Below are 16,301 nucleotides of genomic sequence, written 5' to 3'. Positions count from 1 at the left end.
TTAAAATAATAGATATAAGCATAGGACATAGTGGTACACATAAAATTGTGGGACACTGGATCTCATCCCTTAATTATGATTCATAAGCCCCTTTCAAAAAAGAAATCATGAATAATAAGCTTTAATTACGAATTAATAAATTTTATTTGAAGATTAATAAATACTAATTGAGTTAAATAATAAAAAGAAAAAGATAATTGATTAAATAGATCACGAAAACCTTCTACGCACAATCGCATGAGATACTAATAATTCAAAATTACATAATGAATTTTCATCGGTAATTAAAATAAAAGGCAATGATACAAACGTGATAAATCAACAATCTTAGTCAACCACTTCATTGTTGACGAATAAATGCAAAAAGAAACAACCAAGAAATCTTGAAGACCAACAAAATCCACACGAACTAAGCTCTCGTTGGGCACGAATGTGAAATATCAGTCAAACTCCTTAATTATTTCCTAGGAGGAGGGGGTGAATTGTAGTAGTAAGATGGAGGCGGAGATGGCGATGGAGGTGGAGGAGATGCATAAGAATATGGTGGAGGTGGAGATTTGTAGATGTACTCGGGATGTTCTATGTGCTTTGGAGGTGGTGGTGATTTGTATTGATATAGGGGCGGTGGAGGAGAGCTGTAATAGTACTTCTTTGGAGGTGGAGGTGGGGATTTGTAGGTGTACTTGGGATTCTCTACGTGTTTTGGAGGAGGTGGCGATTTGTATTGGTATGGTGGTGGTGGAGGAGAACTGTAGGAGTACTTCTTTTGTGGTGGAGGTGGAGATTTGTAGGTGTACTCGGGCTGCTCTACGTGCATTGGAGGTGGTGGTGATTTGTATTGGTATGGTGGCGGTGGAGGAGAGCTGTAAGAGTACTTCTTTGGAGGCGGAGGCGGAGATTTGTAGGTGTACTCGGGATGTTCTATGTGCTTTGGAGGTGGTGGTGATTTGTACTGATATGGTGGCGGTGGAGGAGAGCTGTAAGAGTACTTTTTTGGAGGCGGAGGTGGAGATTTGTAGGTGTACTCGGGATTCTCTACGTGTTTAGGAGGAGGAGGTGATTTGTACTGATATGATGGCGGAGGGGGGGAACTGTATGAGTACTTCTTTGGTGGTGGAGGTGGAGATTTGTAGGTGTACTCAGGATGTTCTATGTGCTTTGGAGGTGGTGGTGATTTGTACTGATATGGTGGCGGTGGAGGAGAGCTGTAAGAGTACTTCTTTGGAGGCGGAGGTGGAGATTTGTAGGTGTACTCGGGATTCTCTACATGTTTAGGAGGAGGAGGTGATTTGTATTGATATGGTGGCGGAGGGGGGGAACTGTATGAGTACTTCTTTGGTGGTGGAGGTGGAGATTTGTAGGTGTACTCGGGATGTTCTATGTGCTTTGGAGGTGGTGGTGATTTGTACTGATATGGTGGCGGCGGAGGAGAGCTGTAAGAGTACTTCTTTGGAGGCGGAGGCGGAGATTTGTAGGTGTACTCGGGATGTTCTATGTGCTTTGGAGGTGGTGGTGATTTGTACTGATATGGTGGCGGTGGAGGAGAGCTGTAAGAGTACTTCTTTGGAGGCGGAGGTGGAGATTTGTAGGTGTACTCGGGATTCTCTACGTGTTTAGGAGGAGGAGGTGATTTGTACTGATATGATGGCGGAGGGGGGGAACTGTATGAGTACTTCTTTGGTGGTGGAGGTGGAGATTTGTAGGTGTACTCAGGATGTTCTATGTGCTTTGGAGGTGGTGGTGATTTGTACTGATATGGTGGCGGTGGAGGAGAGCTGTAAGAGTACTTCTTTGGAGGCGGAGGTGGAGATTTGTAGGTGTACTCGGGATTCTCTACATGTTTAGGAGGAGGAGGTGATTTGTATTGATATGGTGGCGGAGGGGGGGAACTGTATGAGTACTTCTTTGGTGGTGGAGGTGGAGATTTGTAGATGTACTCCGGATGTTCTATGTGCTTTGGAGGTGGTGGTGATTTGTACTGATATGGTGGCGGCGGAGGAGAGCTGTAAGAGTACTTCTTTGGAGGCGGAGGCGGAGATTTGTAGGTGTACTCGGGATGTTCTATGTGCTTTGGAGGTGGTGGTGATTTGTACTGATATGGTGGCGGTGGAGGAGAGCTGTAAGAGTACTTCTTTGAAGGCGGAGGTGGAGATTTGTAGATATACTCTTCATGTTTTGGAGGTGGCGATGATTTATAATCAGGATGTGTAATTTCTATGGGCGGAGGGGGAGATGAGTAAACATAAGCATCGAAAGCGGACACTTGAGAGATCATGATGCTTACTACTAGTAGGCAAACTGATAAGGGCATTTGCCCTGTTTTCCCAAATTCTTTCATTTTGAGGCTTTACTCTGTATTTGATGATTGAACTTTGAGAAATGTGAACCCTTATATAGTCATCAATTTTGTTATATGCTTACAGATTTTTTAAATTTCAATCACAGTTTGTCCCGCTGTAATATAGTGGGATTGCTTGTACATATTTTAATCATTTAAGCTTGAATCGGTCAATTTTTAAATGAATAATGTTGCACTTCTTGCACTACATGTTTGATACTTTGTTTTTCTATATATCGGAAGAATTTATAAAAATAATACTAAGTAAAACAAATATGGGTGAGAGGTTTCCAACCAAATAATGTATATACATCGTGTTGCGTTGCATTCCTTAATAAATAACTCAAAAGAATTCTTTTATTTATAAACAAATTTTTGTGCCATATAAGACTTACCTGCACGTTAACAAAGATGTGCTAACCACTACAACAAAAAAGGCAATTACTACATATTTTGGCGACACAGAATCTTAAATGTCTTAATTAATAAATATAATAACAAATGTGTATAATCTTGAGTTATATATATTCATATACCTGAATTGTTATATTCATATATATAACGATTCATATTGTTAACTAATGAGTCTTTTTCTCAGGCTCTGCATTTTTATTAGAGAAAACCTTAAATTTTAGTAATTGTGTTATACTTTGGGTGATTAATAGGGAAAATACACTAGTTTAGCTGTATTCCTCCAAGTCAAAAAAATAAAATAAAAATGATTTAATAACAGTTTTAGCCCGTAAACATTTTTGCATGTATAACCCAATTGACTGTCAAATTTTACATGCAAAATTTATAAATTAAGTAATGTGAAAAATTTAGTTAGTCCATGTCATCAAATGACACAATTTTATGTAAAAATATATCGAAAAAAAGAAGAAAAGAAAGGAAAACGATATTGTTTTGATGATATGAATATCTCAAATTTTCATGTTATTAAATTTATACGAGTAGAAATGTCACGTGTAAAATCTTGCTGTTAATTGGACCTTCGGATGCCGAAAATTAGGGCTGTAAATTTGGGTACCCGCGGGACAAAATTCGCCTAAAACCCCACCCTCATCCGACCCTCCTGCATGTTGCGGGTACCCGAATACCCGCAGCGGATACCCGCTGCAGGTATGAGGGTACCCTCACAATCCCACAATTTTTTTTTATTAATGTAATTTTGCGGGTTTTTGGTCCCGCTGGAGGGTATTTGTCACGCATTTCACAAAAAAAAAAATGAAATATCCTTTCTATTTCATCGATTATCCATAAAATCTGTAACAAATAAATAATAAATAAACAGTTGACAAACAAGCACAACGATGATTAATTCCTAAAAATTCCTAAATAAAATTTTTGGGGGTTAATTCCTAAAATTCCTAAATAAAATTATTTAATTTTAATTTTTACATATTATATTGCGGGTATCCGCGGGTATACCCGAGGGTACCCTTTACCCGCGATTTTTGAGGATTTGATACCCTCACCCAACCCTCCTCTTCAATTTTGCGGGTATCGGGGCGGGTGAGGGTATACCCGATACCCGCAACTCGAATTTACAGCCCTACCGAAAATTATCAATGGGCTAAAATTATCACTAAATCAATTTACGAGGCTGTAATAAAGTATAATTAATTGAAGTTTAGAATTTATGGGGTTAATTAAATGAATGTCTTTTTCCAGATAAAGAATTATACGCACTTTTCCTTTTTCAACAAAATGATTTATAGTTTGGTTTGTATGAATATTTGTGGAGTTCATTTAAACTAATCTGAACTTGAGCTAGCAAGCTCGCAACATTGACATATTTTCAAGAAATTAAATTTTGAATTTGATCAAAAATTAACGAGGTATAAATTCAAATATTCACTAATTTGGATCCAAAAATAAGCCATCTGACTTAATTTTCAAGATTCTTTTGTTTAATATGGGAAGATACTTCAAGTATTTTGGTTAATAGAAAATAACATAACTCGGTATTAGAGCATTAATTAATTAATTAATTTTTTCTGAGTGAGAAGTTAACAATGATAGTTATAATTATGCAATTACGAAAGAATAATGGAGAAACACAACTATTACTTTTTCAATTTAATTTATTTTAATGGCATGTTAGTAAATTAATGCTCTCGTGTCTGATCTTTTTTCTAATTCTTTTTTGCAGCTTTTATTTTTCTTTAATGTTTTTTAGTTAAAAGATGTCTTACCATTCCTAATTTGCTTATGTTTGAAGACCCGACCATCAAATTCTAGCATTGAATTTGAGCGCAAATGGTGTGCTAATATTCGATTCATGGAAGCAAGTAAGCAAGACCGCCCACGGGCCACGGCCCCTGACAGACCGACCCCAACCGTTGTTTCATTTTGTTCTTTTATTCTATTTTTAATTATTTTATTCTTTTTTTATTGTTCGTTTTCTCTTTTTTTTTTCATTACTTCATTGTATTAATTATTTTTTGGATTAGATTTATTTGATAAATTAAATTTATTGATCATAACATATGTCATATTTTTTATTAGTATCTTAAATTTTAGGATATGATCAGTGCATTAAATTTTTTGGATTAGATTTATTTGATAAATTAAATTTATTGATAATAACACATGTCATATTTTTTAGTAGTATCTTAAATTTTAGGATATGATAGGTGCATTAAATTTTTTGGATTGTGTATTTTTAATTTTGTATTTCGTATTTTGATTGTTGTATTTTTTATTTGTATTAAAATATTACAATTAAAAATAATAAGAATATAATTGTATAAAATTTTGTGGTTGGATGATTGAAGTGGTCACTGATAAACCATAAAACATGAGTGTGGTTGGGTTGGATAGATTATTAATTGGTGATGTGAAGAGAGATAAATTAATTAAATATTGAAAATGTTGGATGGTTGGGTCGGTCACTACTAGGAGTAGTCTAAGAGTAAATGAGACATTTATGAATAATGAGGTATAATTCAAAAATAAATATGAAGTTTTTTCGTGAACGTCCAAAAAGTAAAAATAAAAAGTTCTTTTGTGGACGGAAGGAGGTAATAAAAAACAACTGAATATGAGCTTTAAAATATTAAAGCACCTGTTTCTTTTATTAAGTGAAAGCTAGGGACGCTTTTGGTGTTCCTTAGATTGGCCTAATTTTCCACCCCATTACTCCAACAATTCTTGCCATTTATTTTAACATGGATTCTTCACAATCTTTAGTCACGCAACATCCTGTGCTACCATTCATATTGATTCCCACGTGTAACTCATTCATTGGGAATTCATTCTCTAGATATTTATATAGTTAACTTCGTTCTCTCCAGTTACTGATCAATCTATTACTATTATAAAATTGTGTGTTTTTACAAATTTAGTTATTCCTATAATATCAACTAGCCGATCCCCACTCGTATCAAGCCCTAAACTACGAGCTTTATAAACCAGCCCAAGCAAACAAAACAAACTCATGAAAATGGTTCCTTCATCCCATTTCACTCGACTTTTATTTTTATATAATTATTTAAGAGAGGAAGATTATAGTATAAATATATGTGAACTCATATCTAATACAATGTAAAGTGATTACTCAAAAAGATCAAGTTAAATAGACAACTCGAAAAAGAATACAAATCAAGTCAAATGGAACGAAGGGACTAACAGATAACAAAATATTAATCTACGACTAGCTATCAGATATCAACGTACTACCTAGGTGTCTACTAAGAATGAATTGCCCAATATAATCTACGTAGTATAGCATATACAAGAACAAGACTCCAGAAAGACTAAACATAAATTATTCGTTTGAATTTAATTAAAGTAATGAATGTTAAACCACGTACGCACGCGTTTGTTTTATGGAGTGAAAGCTGCAGGCTTTTGATGTTCCATGATATATAGGCCTACTTTTCAACCCCATTTCTCCAACAATTCTTGCCATCCTTGACTATCTTAACTTAGTTTTGGGTGTATCCTAACATATAGATTCTTGACATGCTTTACACCAAATGCGACCAATCATCATTCTTGATTCCCACAGCTAAGAGCTTATTCGACTTCTTTAGACTTATGTGACACAATGGAATCCGATTCTTTGAAGAAAAACGATGAGGTTAATGTGGAAATTAAAACCACACAGACACAGGCCATATGAATTAATTAAACCCGACACGTGATATCTGCTCAAGGCTAGCTATGTGCTTTTCACACGAAAGATGAAGATCAAGTAGCCACTACTAGTCCCGTCTCATTAAAATCGATCTTCTCATATAAATTGAGATAGTGAACAAGGTATTTTTCACCCTACCAGTTCGAGACTGTCAGCATCAAACTACTCCAAATTAAAATCAAGATTAGAATCTCATAGTGATCACATCATGACGATGGCACAGAGCAACAGCAGCAAGAAATCTCAAGGGCTGTGTGAAAAAATCCACAACGCAGTCAGCCCTTTCCGGCACCGAAGAATTTCCGATCAGACCCGCGGTCCGATCTCCGTCACCGGTTCACCCCAAACCAAACCACCACTACTTGTCCTGCACCAATCCCAAACGATCCCGGTCGAGCTCAAACATTCCGCTGCACATTTCTCACCTCAAAATAGCAACAAAGAATCTGATCATGAGAGAGAAATAGCGATTACTAGGGGCCAGAAGTTTGCTAAATCTCCACCGCCACACCATGTTCAATTTGATGGTCACTCAGTTCATCATGAAGGTAAGTTTTCCGATTACATCAGCAAGTTCAAGAAAAGGATGATGAAAACTGCCTCACATGTCGGCGCTGGTGGTGGAGGAGGAGGAGGGAATTCCACCAGGAGAGATAGCTTTAATGATAAGGTGTCCAACTACATTGATCAAGCCAAGGTCAAGATCAGAACTACTACAAATGTTGGTGTTGATCATAATAATAATTAAAAATTAATACGACTCGGGATCGTATTATGTTTGCAAAATTTGTGGATTTCCTAAGTTTATCTGTGTATGTGTGTAAGCGTATCAAGTATGGTGTCCAATTATATACATATGTAATATTCTCGAGTATTTAAGTTATTGTATGTTGCACTATTTCTGTTGTAAAAATATTTGAATATATGGTTAAAGTACATATTCACCCCTCAAGTCCACACCCCTAGAGCGTTCCGCTCCCCACACTCGGCTCAGGCCCAAATAACTCCCCATAGCCCATAAAAATACTACACTTAAGCCCACCTGTTTGACGGCCCAAAGACGCCGTTTCTTAAATAATTTTTTTTGTATTTTATTTTCGCGTGGGGCCCACCTTCCAACGGCTTCCAACGGTTCTTTAATTAGAAATTAGGGTTCAAATAGTATGAACCCTAACTTGCGATTGCAGGGGCAACGAATTGGCAGAAGTAGAAGAAATTTTGTCAAATTAGCTTAGGGTTTCTTCTGGATATAACAAATCGAGGTAAGAACATGAGTTTGAACTCAGGATTTGGGTCCTCATCGTCACGTGGTCGAAGGCAGATGGATGCTGAGCATGGGAGTAATTACGTGTATTGTCGTTGCGAGTTTGAAGGCAGGAGGCTTCAAGCTCCGAGAATTACCTCATGGACAGACGACAACCCCGGGAGAAGGTTCTAAGGATGTAGAAATTGGAGAGTATGCCATTTCTTCTTTTACTTGGTTGTAGACGAGAAAACTGTGGTTTTCTTAAATTTCATACTTCGTTGTTTTCTTTGTAGACGAAAAATTGTGGTTTTTTCGTCTGGTATGACGAGCCCATGTGTGAGAGAGCTAGAGAAGTGATAAATTACTTGAAGAATGAAAATATGAAGCTCTTAAGGATCCATCAACGTTCGGCCTCCCCCCTGGATGTGGAGAATGAAATTGACAACCTTTGGAATGTAATGGAAGGCTTAAAGGAAGAATCCAGGAATGTTAGAAGGAAAAATACAATTGTTGTGATGGTTTTGATTGTATCTTGGTTGATGATAGGCTATGTTGTTCTAGCATGAAATTGGCAATATTTGGAATGTAATGGAAGGCTTGGTAGCTTTTCAATGTTTTTGTATCTACTGTATGCACTACTTTGTAGCAATGAATGAATGAAATGAGTTTGATTAACATACTCTTGCTTCAATCTTACCAAAAATCAGAATCCAATAATACATGTGCAATTAAAAGATGTTAATCTTTCAAAAATTCAGAGATTTTCATAAAAGAACCTGCATTTCATGAATATATTCTTTGATATTGTCACCACTGGTGGGATAAGTGAATTGGATTTTGAATGTGTATATAGTGACATGCTTCACGAAAGAATATTAGAGAATCAATGACTCTCCTAATGTCAAATTTTCAATATTTGGATAGTACTTGTACAATTGAATATGTTGAAAAAGTTATAGGGATGAGTATATATTTAGAGTTATTTATTTTATTTTATCCCAGTGTGAATTAATCTGACAAATTTGAATGAAGTTGGTCAACTATCTTGAAATTAGTGATATCAATTGGGCAACATACAAGTTTCTCAATTTTAAGACAATTTTATAGAGTAATTTAATTTGGACCACTCAAGAAATATACACATCACTCCTGCTTTGAGAAAAACTATATATATATATATATAGATATAGATATAGATGAACACGTTTGATCATTTTAGACGATTCATAAAAGTTATCTACCAATCCAATTGTATTTACAAATAAAAGTATTACAATACAATTTTTTTTTTTTTTGAGGGAACAATACTGGTATACAATTATTTGACCTATAGTCTTAGTTGAACCAACATACTTCGACTACTGATGTAGTATTAAATATAATAACAATAAATATAACATCAAGCGGGGATAGCTCAGTTGGGAGAGCGTCAGACTGAAGATCTGAAGGTCACGTGTTCGATCCACGTTCACCGCATTTTAAAAATTTTTATTAATTTTGTTTTCTCTTCACTTTATATAGTTACTTTTAGTTATTTAATTTCCTTTTCACCTTAAAATAAATTTTGTTTTTTAAAAAATTTATTCATTTTGTTTTCTCTTCACTTTATATAGTTACTTTTAGTTATTTAATTTCCTTTTCACCTTAAAAAAAGTTTAGTTTTTTTTTCACTCTATATAGGGGTTTAATCGAACCGAGCCGAATCGAATATCGAATAGTGGTGTGCTCAAATTTGATTTGTTTAGTATCAAATTGAATCCCGAACTTTATTTACCGAATACTTTGAGGCTCACGAGTCTATGCGAACTTTCTAAATTTATATTTATAGTCAAAATATTGATTATTTTATTTTAAAAATAAATTATTTTATTCAAAATAATCAATATATTAATTATTTTCTTATAACAAATAAAATTAATTAGAGATTTAATACAATTATTATTAATTTTAGTGGATAAATATAAGTTGTATTTACTAATAACTTATATTTTTTAAGCTGAATCACTTGACGAACATGTTCACGAGCTAACGAGCCGAATACTACTAAGCTCAAGTTTGGTTTGTATATTTATCGAGCTTCTCTAAACGAACTTGAACGGGCTTTTTTCGAGCCGAGCTCCGAATAGTTCGCGAGCAGCTTGGTTAGTTTACAGCCCTAACTCTATATAGCTATTTTTATATTGTATTTTAGATTTTTTTTCAAGATTTAATTTCCTTCTCTTTTTTTGAACCAATTTAATTTCCTTCTCACTTTAGTTATTTAATTAGTTTTCTCTTCACTTTATATAGTTACTTTTATATCGTATTTTGATTTTTTTTTCAAAATTTAATTCTTTTCACTTTATACAATTATTTTCAGTTATTTAATTTCCTTTACACTTTAGAAAAAGTTTAGTTTTCTTTTCACTTTATATAGTTATTTTTATATCGTATTTTGGTTTTTTTCAAAATTTAATTTCCTTTTCACTTTATATAGTTACTAATTTTGTGGTGCACGAGAGACATTCTTTTAAAAAATATTAAATAAAATAATTTTTATATTAGAATTTTAAATTATTTATTAATAGTATATGAATATAGAAAATATTAGGTTGTATAACATATGAGTTGGATCAATTATTGAATCATTTGAAATACTCCTTCCGTCCATCAAAAATGGGGCACAATTACTATATTTGGTGTTTACAAAAAATGGGGCATTTTCCCTTTTAAGACATTAGCCCACCACTTTTCCTTATATTTTGTCCTTATCAATACCCCTTATTTACAAAAAAAACCAAATTTAATTCAATCTCAAACACTCATTTCAAATAATGGTGAGACCATTTCTCTACTAACCACTAATTTTATTAAAACCTGTGCCTAAAAAATGTGCTTCATTTTTGGTGGACGGAGGGAGTAATAATTATTGTGGACATTGTTGAAGTAGGATGGATAAGTACTTGAAATAGTGCCTCTTATTGGATATGCAAATTATTTAAACAATGCATCATCAAAGAGATCGATAGATACATAACCATTATTATTTCACAATTCAATATGAAAATGAGAATATGCACTCATATAACTATATTGAGCAATGAAACTCAATTTTCGGCCACCCATCTAAAAAATACAAATTATGGCAATTTTTTACAATTTCGATCCAAAATACCCTTGACCTCGCGGATCTTACTCTACCCAGCCCAACCCATATACGTGATTCTCTCTCTGTCTCTCCCTCCTTCTCTTGGCACAAATTAGCATAATTGTGCCAAGTGTACCTAATGAATGACACAATTGACACGAATTTACCATTTGTACCAACTATACCATCATTCAATCTTCAGTCACATTTGGCACAAATAGACATAATTGTGTCAAATGTACCTAATGAATGACACAATTAACACAAATTTATCCATTTGTACCAAATATACCATCATAATCCACACGCCCCCAACCCAAATCTGAAGCCCAACCCGCACGCAAACCCGAACCCGGTCTGCCCTAATTAAGGGCAAAACAGTATTAAAACGTAAAAAAATGGCCAAAATTTATGATTTTTAGATGAGAGGCCAAATATTGAGTTTCATTGTTCACTATGGGCCTATGGCTATCTCAAAAGTTGACTCTCTGAAAATTCCTTCAATTCATTGAACTCATATTTTAAAGGCTCGTGTTCTTAGTCAACCGTAACAATGTACAATTGACTCATAATTATGCTGACTAAATATTCAAGAAAGAATAAATAAATATGTCGTTATAAGTCCATGTATTATAATCATATATTTTATCAATATCAATATTTTAAATTTTATTGAATAAATGTAATCATTTTAGATAAAAATATTAAAGAAATATAGACAAAAAACTAATACAATAAATTATAATGCTATGATTATGTTATAATCAATTTGATGGATTATAATTGATACACAATTATAGTTGTTTAATTAATCTTAAATGTTCAAAATTTATCATACACTTGCTAACTAAATGTTTACGAAATAATAATAATAAATAAATAAATATGTTAAAAGTCAATAATTTCATTTAGTTTTATTGAATAGTTTATATACATTTATTGAACATTTGTGACCATTTTATATATCCGTATGACTAACACCTAATATATTAAAAGATAAAAAAAAAAAAACTTAACTAATACTTTAGTTGTACAATAGAAAAAATTACAATTAAAAAAATATACGCATGATCTAGAGTATACAACATAAAAAATAAACATAAATAAAAAAAAAATTTAACTTACTATTTTTGAAATGGATCTCCTTATATTTCCTTTTTTACTTTAATTTAATTTAGTTTTTTGCATGGGATGCTTGTTTTGTAGAGGAAAATTTTTAAAAGATAGATTTTTCTTTTTGATAAAGGCAAAGTGGTATTGCCCATTGAGATAAACAAGTTGCCTCGAGTAATCTTTGGCAACAGTTTTCGCAATCATTGTTTTACCAGTACCGGGAGGCCCAAAGAGCAATATTCCCGAACAAGGCTGCCAAGGACACAGTTATATATATATAGGGGTGGGCTACCGTGAGAGCACATATTAAAATAAGAAATAAGAGCAATTTTAATGTATGAATTTTATGTAGAACACGTATAAATTCGCTGTATAAAGGTATGAATTGTGAAAAATAAATTTTTGCTATCTTTGGGATTCGAACACAGGACCATAAATCCATCAAACAGGATTACGAATCAACCGTAGATCTTGATGATCTAAGGGCTGAAAATGATTCTTATTTTATATCTTAAGAAATGCTCTTATTTTAGCCCTCCCCTATATATATATATATATATATATATATATATATATATATATATATATATCAATTTCATTCAAATTCTTTAAACAGAAAAGGCATTTACTTTGCTAAGCAGTCCATTCTTGAAGAATTCTGGCCGTTTCAAAGGTAGGAGTAACAATTCCTTCACGACTTTCTTTACATTTTCCGAAGCTCCAATGTCATTAAAAGTAACTTCAATGTCACCGGGTTGAATAACATGCAAGGAGCTTTTCCTCAACTTGATAATCATAAAAAAATTTAGGTCATTATAAATAGGCATGGAGCAAGTAAATGATTAGGCTAAGCAACGAACCTAGGTGTCTTAGTTTGCTTGTAAAGTTTCGTTTTGATCTCTATCTTGAGATCCCTTTGTTTTTAGAGAAGAAAAATAGTCCATAGGTGTATTCCCCCCATATACCTATTCGAGACCCTCCAAACCTAACATCGAGTAACCTTGATAATGGAATAAACCTTTATACGTAACTGGATTAAATTGATTTAATTTTTCTTCTAGTGATTAACGGTTAATTAACACGGATTTATTTATTTATTTTGTTCATTTTTCCATTTTTGCGTTTTGACTCCAAACCTTTCTAGACTTTTATTGATAGTTTCATACTGTTTTAGAAAATTGACGAGTACTACAGAGAGAGATTAGACAATAAATCTCTAGACAATCTTCCTTTACTGTTTGACTAAGCCAATCACAACAACCCTCAAATTAAATGAATCGCAATTATTAGTTTATAAATAGAGGTAATGTCTTCGTTGCAATCCATCACAGCCAAAATAGAGTTGAAGCAAATAAAAGTTTTCAATTCATTCATCTTTTGTTCACTTAAATGTTTATCAATCAAAGCTAGTAAATAACATTACTAAATACAATAACTCTCTTATATATTGGTTTTGCTAATAAAAAATTACAATTATATGTATTTGAATGAAAAAGTTCTAGAAGGTAATTTTAGACATATGGCAAGTAAAAAGTATAAACTTTCTATATGTTATGTTAGAAAATTCTGCTATAAAAGCGCATCAAAACTAGGATGAAAAAGATATTATACATAAATCTTTAGAAATAAATATTTAGACGTGGAAATTCATTTAAAGCGAGTCGAACATGCAACCTTCGCGCAAGTCGAACATGCAACCTTTGCATCTTCAGTTTGACGTTGTCCCAACTTATGATTTTATAAAAATTCAAACCATATTTTTAATAAAATTTAGATAAATTATGTATTTTTTCCATTGATTTGAAAAGTATACATGTTAATGATGAAGATATTTAAACATGTATTAGATATCTAGAATATTCTAAATTCAAATAATAAAATGGAGTAGAAATGCTCAACTAATTAAGAGATTTGTCAATTAATGTATTGATTGAGAGCATATTTCTCAATTTTCTATCTAACAATTATGATTGTAATTTTAATTTCAATTTATTGTTAGTGCAATTTAAAAATAATTTTCAATTTTAATATTTATTCCAATTTTTTGTATTTCTCTAAAAAAAATTAATTTAAAATTTCAAAAATTGTTTCATTTGTCCTATCTTTTATGAGTTACTATGTAGAAAATTCTAGATGATCGGATAAACATTGAAGTTGTCGATATTGAAAAATCAAATGTATTTTGAGTATTTAGTATACCACGAGATTGGTATGCTGTGCACCCGTAAACACACGCATTCACACGCATCGGTTTGTAGTGCACCCGTAAACACTTGCCCAGTGAAGTTGTTGGTCTGATCAACCGACCGTGGATGTAGGAAGTGTTTTTCGAACCACATAAAAATCTCTGTGTTATTTACAACTTTCAGTACTTACATTCTTACTTGTGCTTTTACTTTCATAAACTGAAAACTGATTAATTGCAAAGAGAAACTTAACCGATTGACAACGTGATTAATTTCACAAGCTATTACGAAACAAAAGTTTTCCGCTGCGTGTGTTATCAGTCTAACTAATCTATCTTCTGATAGTCAGTAAGATTCATAACATATCTCTGTTTATCAAACTCGACTGAAGCCTTACTTGTATCAGTTAAAGTCTTTGACTTAACTGATAACTCCTTACTGAATTGACAAAACTCTTTTTAGTAAACAGGTTGAGTCAGTTTGTATTTGAAGTTTCGTTTTCACTGAGAAAAATAGCCCATAGGTGTATTCCCCCCTCCCTCACCTATTCGAGACCCTCCAGACCTAACAATTAAATCACTACTTTATTACAATATAATATCCTTTAGCTATAAGAGTAATCGCGTTCTTCATTGTATTACAAATATTACTGTCGGACAAGTTGGCGATTGGCAAATGACTATTTTAAAATTTTGGAAGGTTGAGTATTAAAATTTCTTTTTGAAAACATTATTAATTTTTTTATCTTTTCTATTTTATTTTAATTTATTGCAAAAAAAAAAATCATCAATATTGATATGTTTGATTTTTGTCTTGTTATTGTTTTATTAATGTTTTTTTCTTAAGAGATTCTATATATCTGATGTTAAGAGGATGATGTTTGCCAGAGCCTCATAATACTAATATATTTGAATTTTGAATTTTTTATACATATATTTGAGGAAAAATATGATTATCACTTATAATAATAATAATAAAAATATTCCTATAGACAAAGTCTTACGAAAAAAAAATGGTACGAAAATTTTGGCACAATTTTTGAATGAAATAGATTTCATTCAACCATGGCTTTCTTAATTACGTAAAAAGTAATTAGAACAAAGAAGTACTCCTATATATTTAATTCTTAACTATATGAGCGTTGCTTAAGGTGCATGTTAGTTGAAGGAAACAAAAATTTAATTATTAAGGGAAGATTATAGATAATCTTTTCCTTAATAATCATCATGGTTAATTATGTAAATTATAATTTCAACTAAAATAAACCTAATTTCTTAATTTATGGAAATATGTAAAATGACAAAAAAAAAATCCAATTAAGTGCGCACATATTATGTGCATTTATCATTATTGAATTTTTAAATGTTTTTATTAACTAATACTAGCTATTAGATTAGGCTGGACAATGAATCGTTAAAAGATTTTCAAGATTATTATGGAAAACGGTAGAGAAGATTTAAAGAAAAGCTTCAATAAATCTACATATCATTCGTTCAAATATCTAATTAATCATTGTTATATTATTAATGTTAAAAATCTATATATCATTAATTCAAATACCATCCTTTTCTTTTTATTTCGAAACAAGTTCATTGTTCTAAAAAGATTTGTTTTAGATTCTTTTGACTATATATCTCTTGATTTTGTTAGCCAAATCTACTATCTAATCTCTATATATATTTGAATTGTTGAGCTGAGTGGTGACGTCTCTTCTCCGTCTATTGTAGCAAATTCATCAGATTAATCTAATCTGCACACATTCAGCGTCACAGCCGCTCTCCTCTCTAGTGACCGTCTTCTCCGGCTCGTCTAGCTCCAGTCCGGACGGCAGACCGTCTTCTCCAGCCGTTCGCACGACTCAGCACCAACCGACAGCCCCGCCCCTGTCCCCCGTCCAGGTGTCCACCCCGGCGGCAAGGCAACACAACTTAGTTGCTACGAATTTCTACTTTATTTGCTGTGAATATATAAATGTTCAATACATTAATTTGTTGCTCACGCTAGTTAGTTGCTGCGAATTTAATCTAGATACAAATTTACCCTTTAAATTAGAAGGCAATGTCAGACAAAGATTTCAAAATTCATCTTTGTATAAATTTTCCATTTAAATTACTTTTCCATTTTTATTTTTCCTCATGTTATAACTG

General features: G+C 32.7%; 1 protein-coding gene and 1 non-coding gene across 2 annotated transcripts; one reads left to right on the top strand and one right to left on the bottom strand.

The window, feature by feature from the left end:
- Positions 1-207: 207 nt before the first annotated feature.
- Positions 208-2,374, bottom strand: LOC130998963 (extensin-2-like). Its single transcript, XM_057924410.1, has one exon. The coding sequence runs from the start codon at positions 2,336-2,338 to the stop codon at positions 458-460; it is 1,881 nt and encodes a 626-aa protein (XP_057780393.1). The 5' UTR covers positions 2,339-2,374; the 3' UTR covers positions 208-457.
- A 6,757-nt stretch (positions 2,375-9,131) lies between these two features.
- TRNAF-GAA (transfer RNA phenylalanine (anticodon GAA)) lies at positions 9,132-9,204 on the top strand. The gene has a single exon. It is a non-coding gene; the product is annotated as a tRNA-Phe (tRNA).
- Positions 9,205-16,301: the final 7,097 nt, after the last annotated feature.

This window comes from Salvia miltiorrhiza, chromosome 1, assembly GCF_028751815.1.
Source record: "Salvia miltiorrhiza cultivar Shanhuang (shh) chromosome 1, IMPLAD_Smil_shh, whole genome shotgun sequence".
NCBI lineage: Eukaryota > Viridiplantae > Streptophyta > Magnoliopsida > Lamiales > Lamiaceae > Salvia > Salvia miltiorrhiza.
This window is presented reverse-complemented; position numbering and strand designations above follow the sequence as displayed.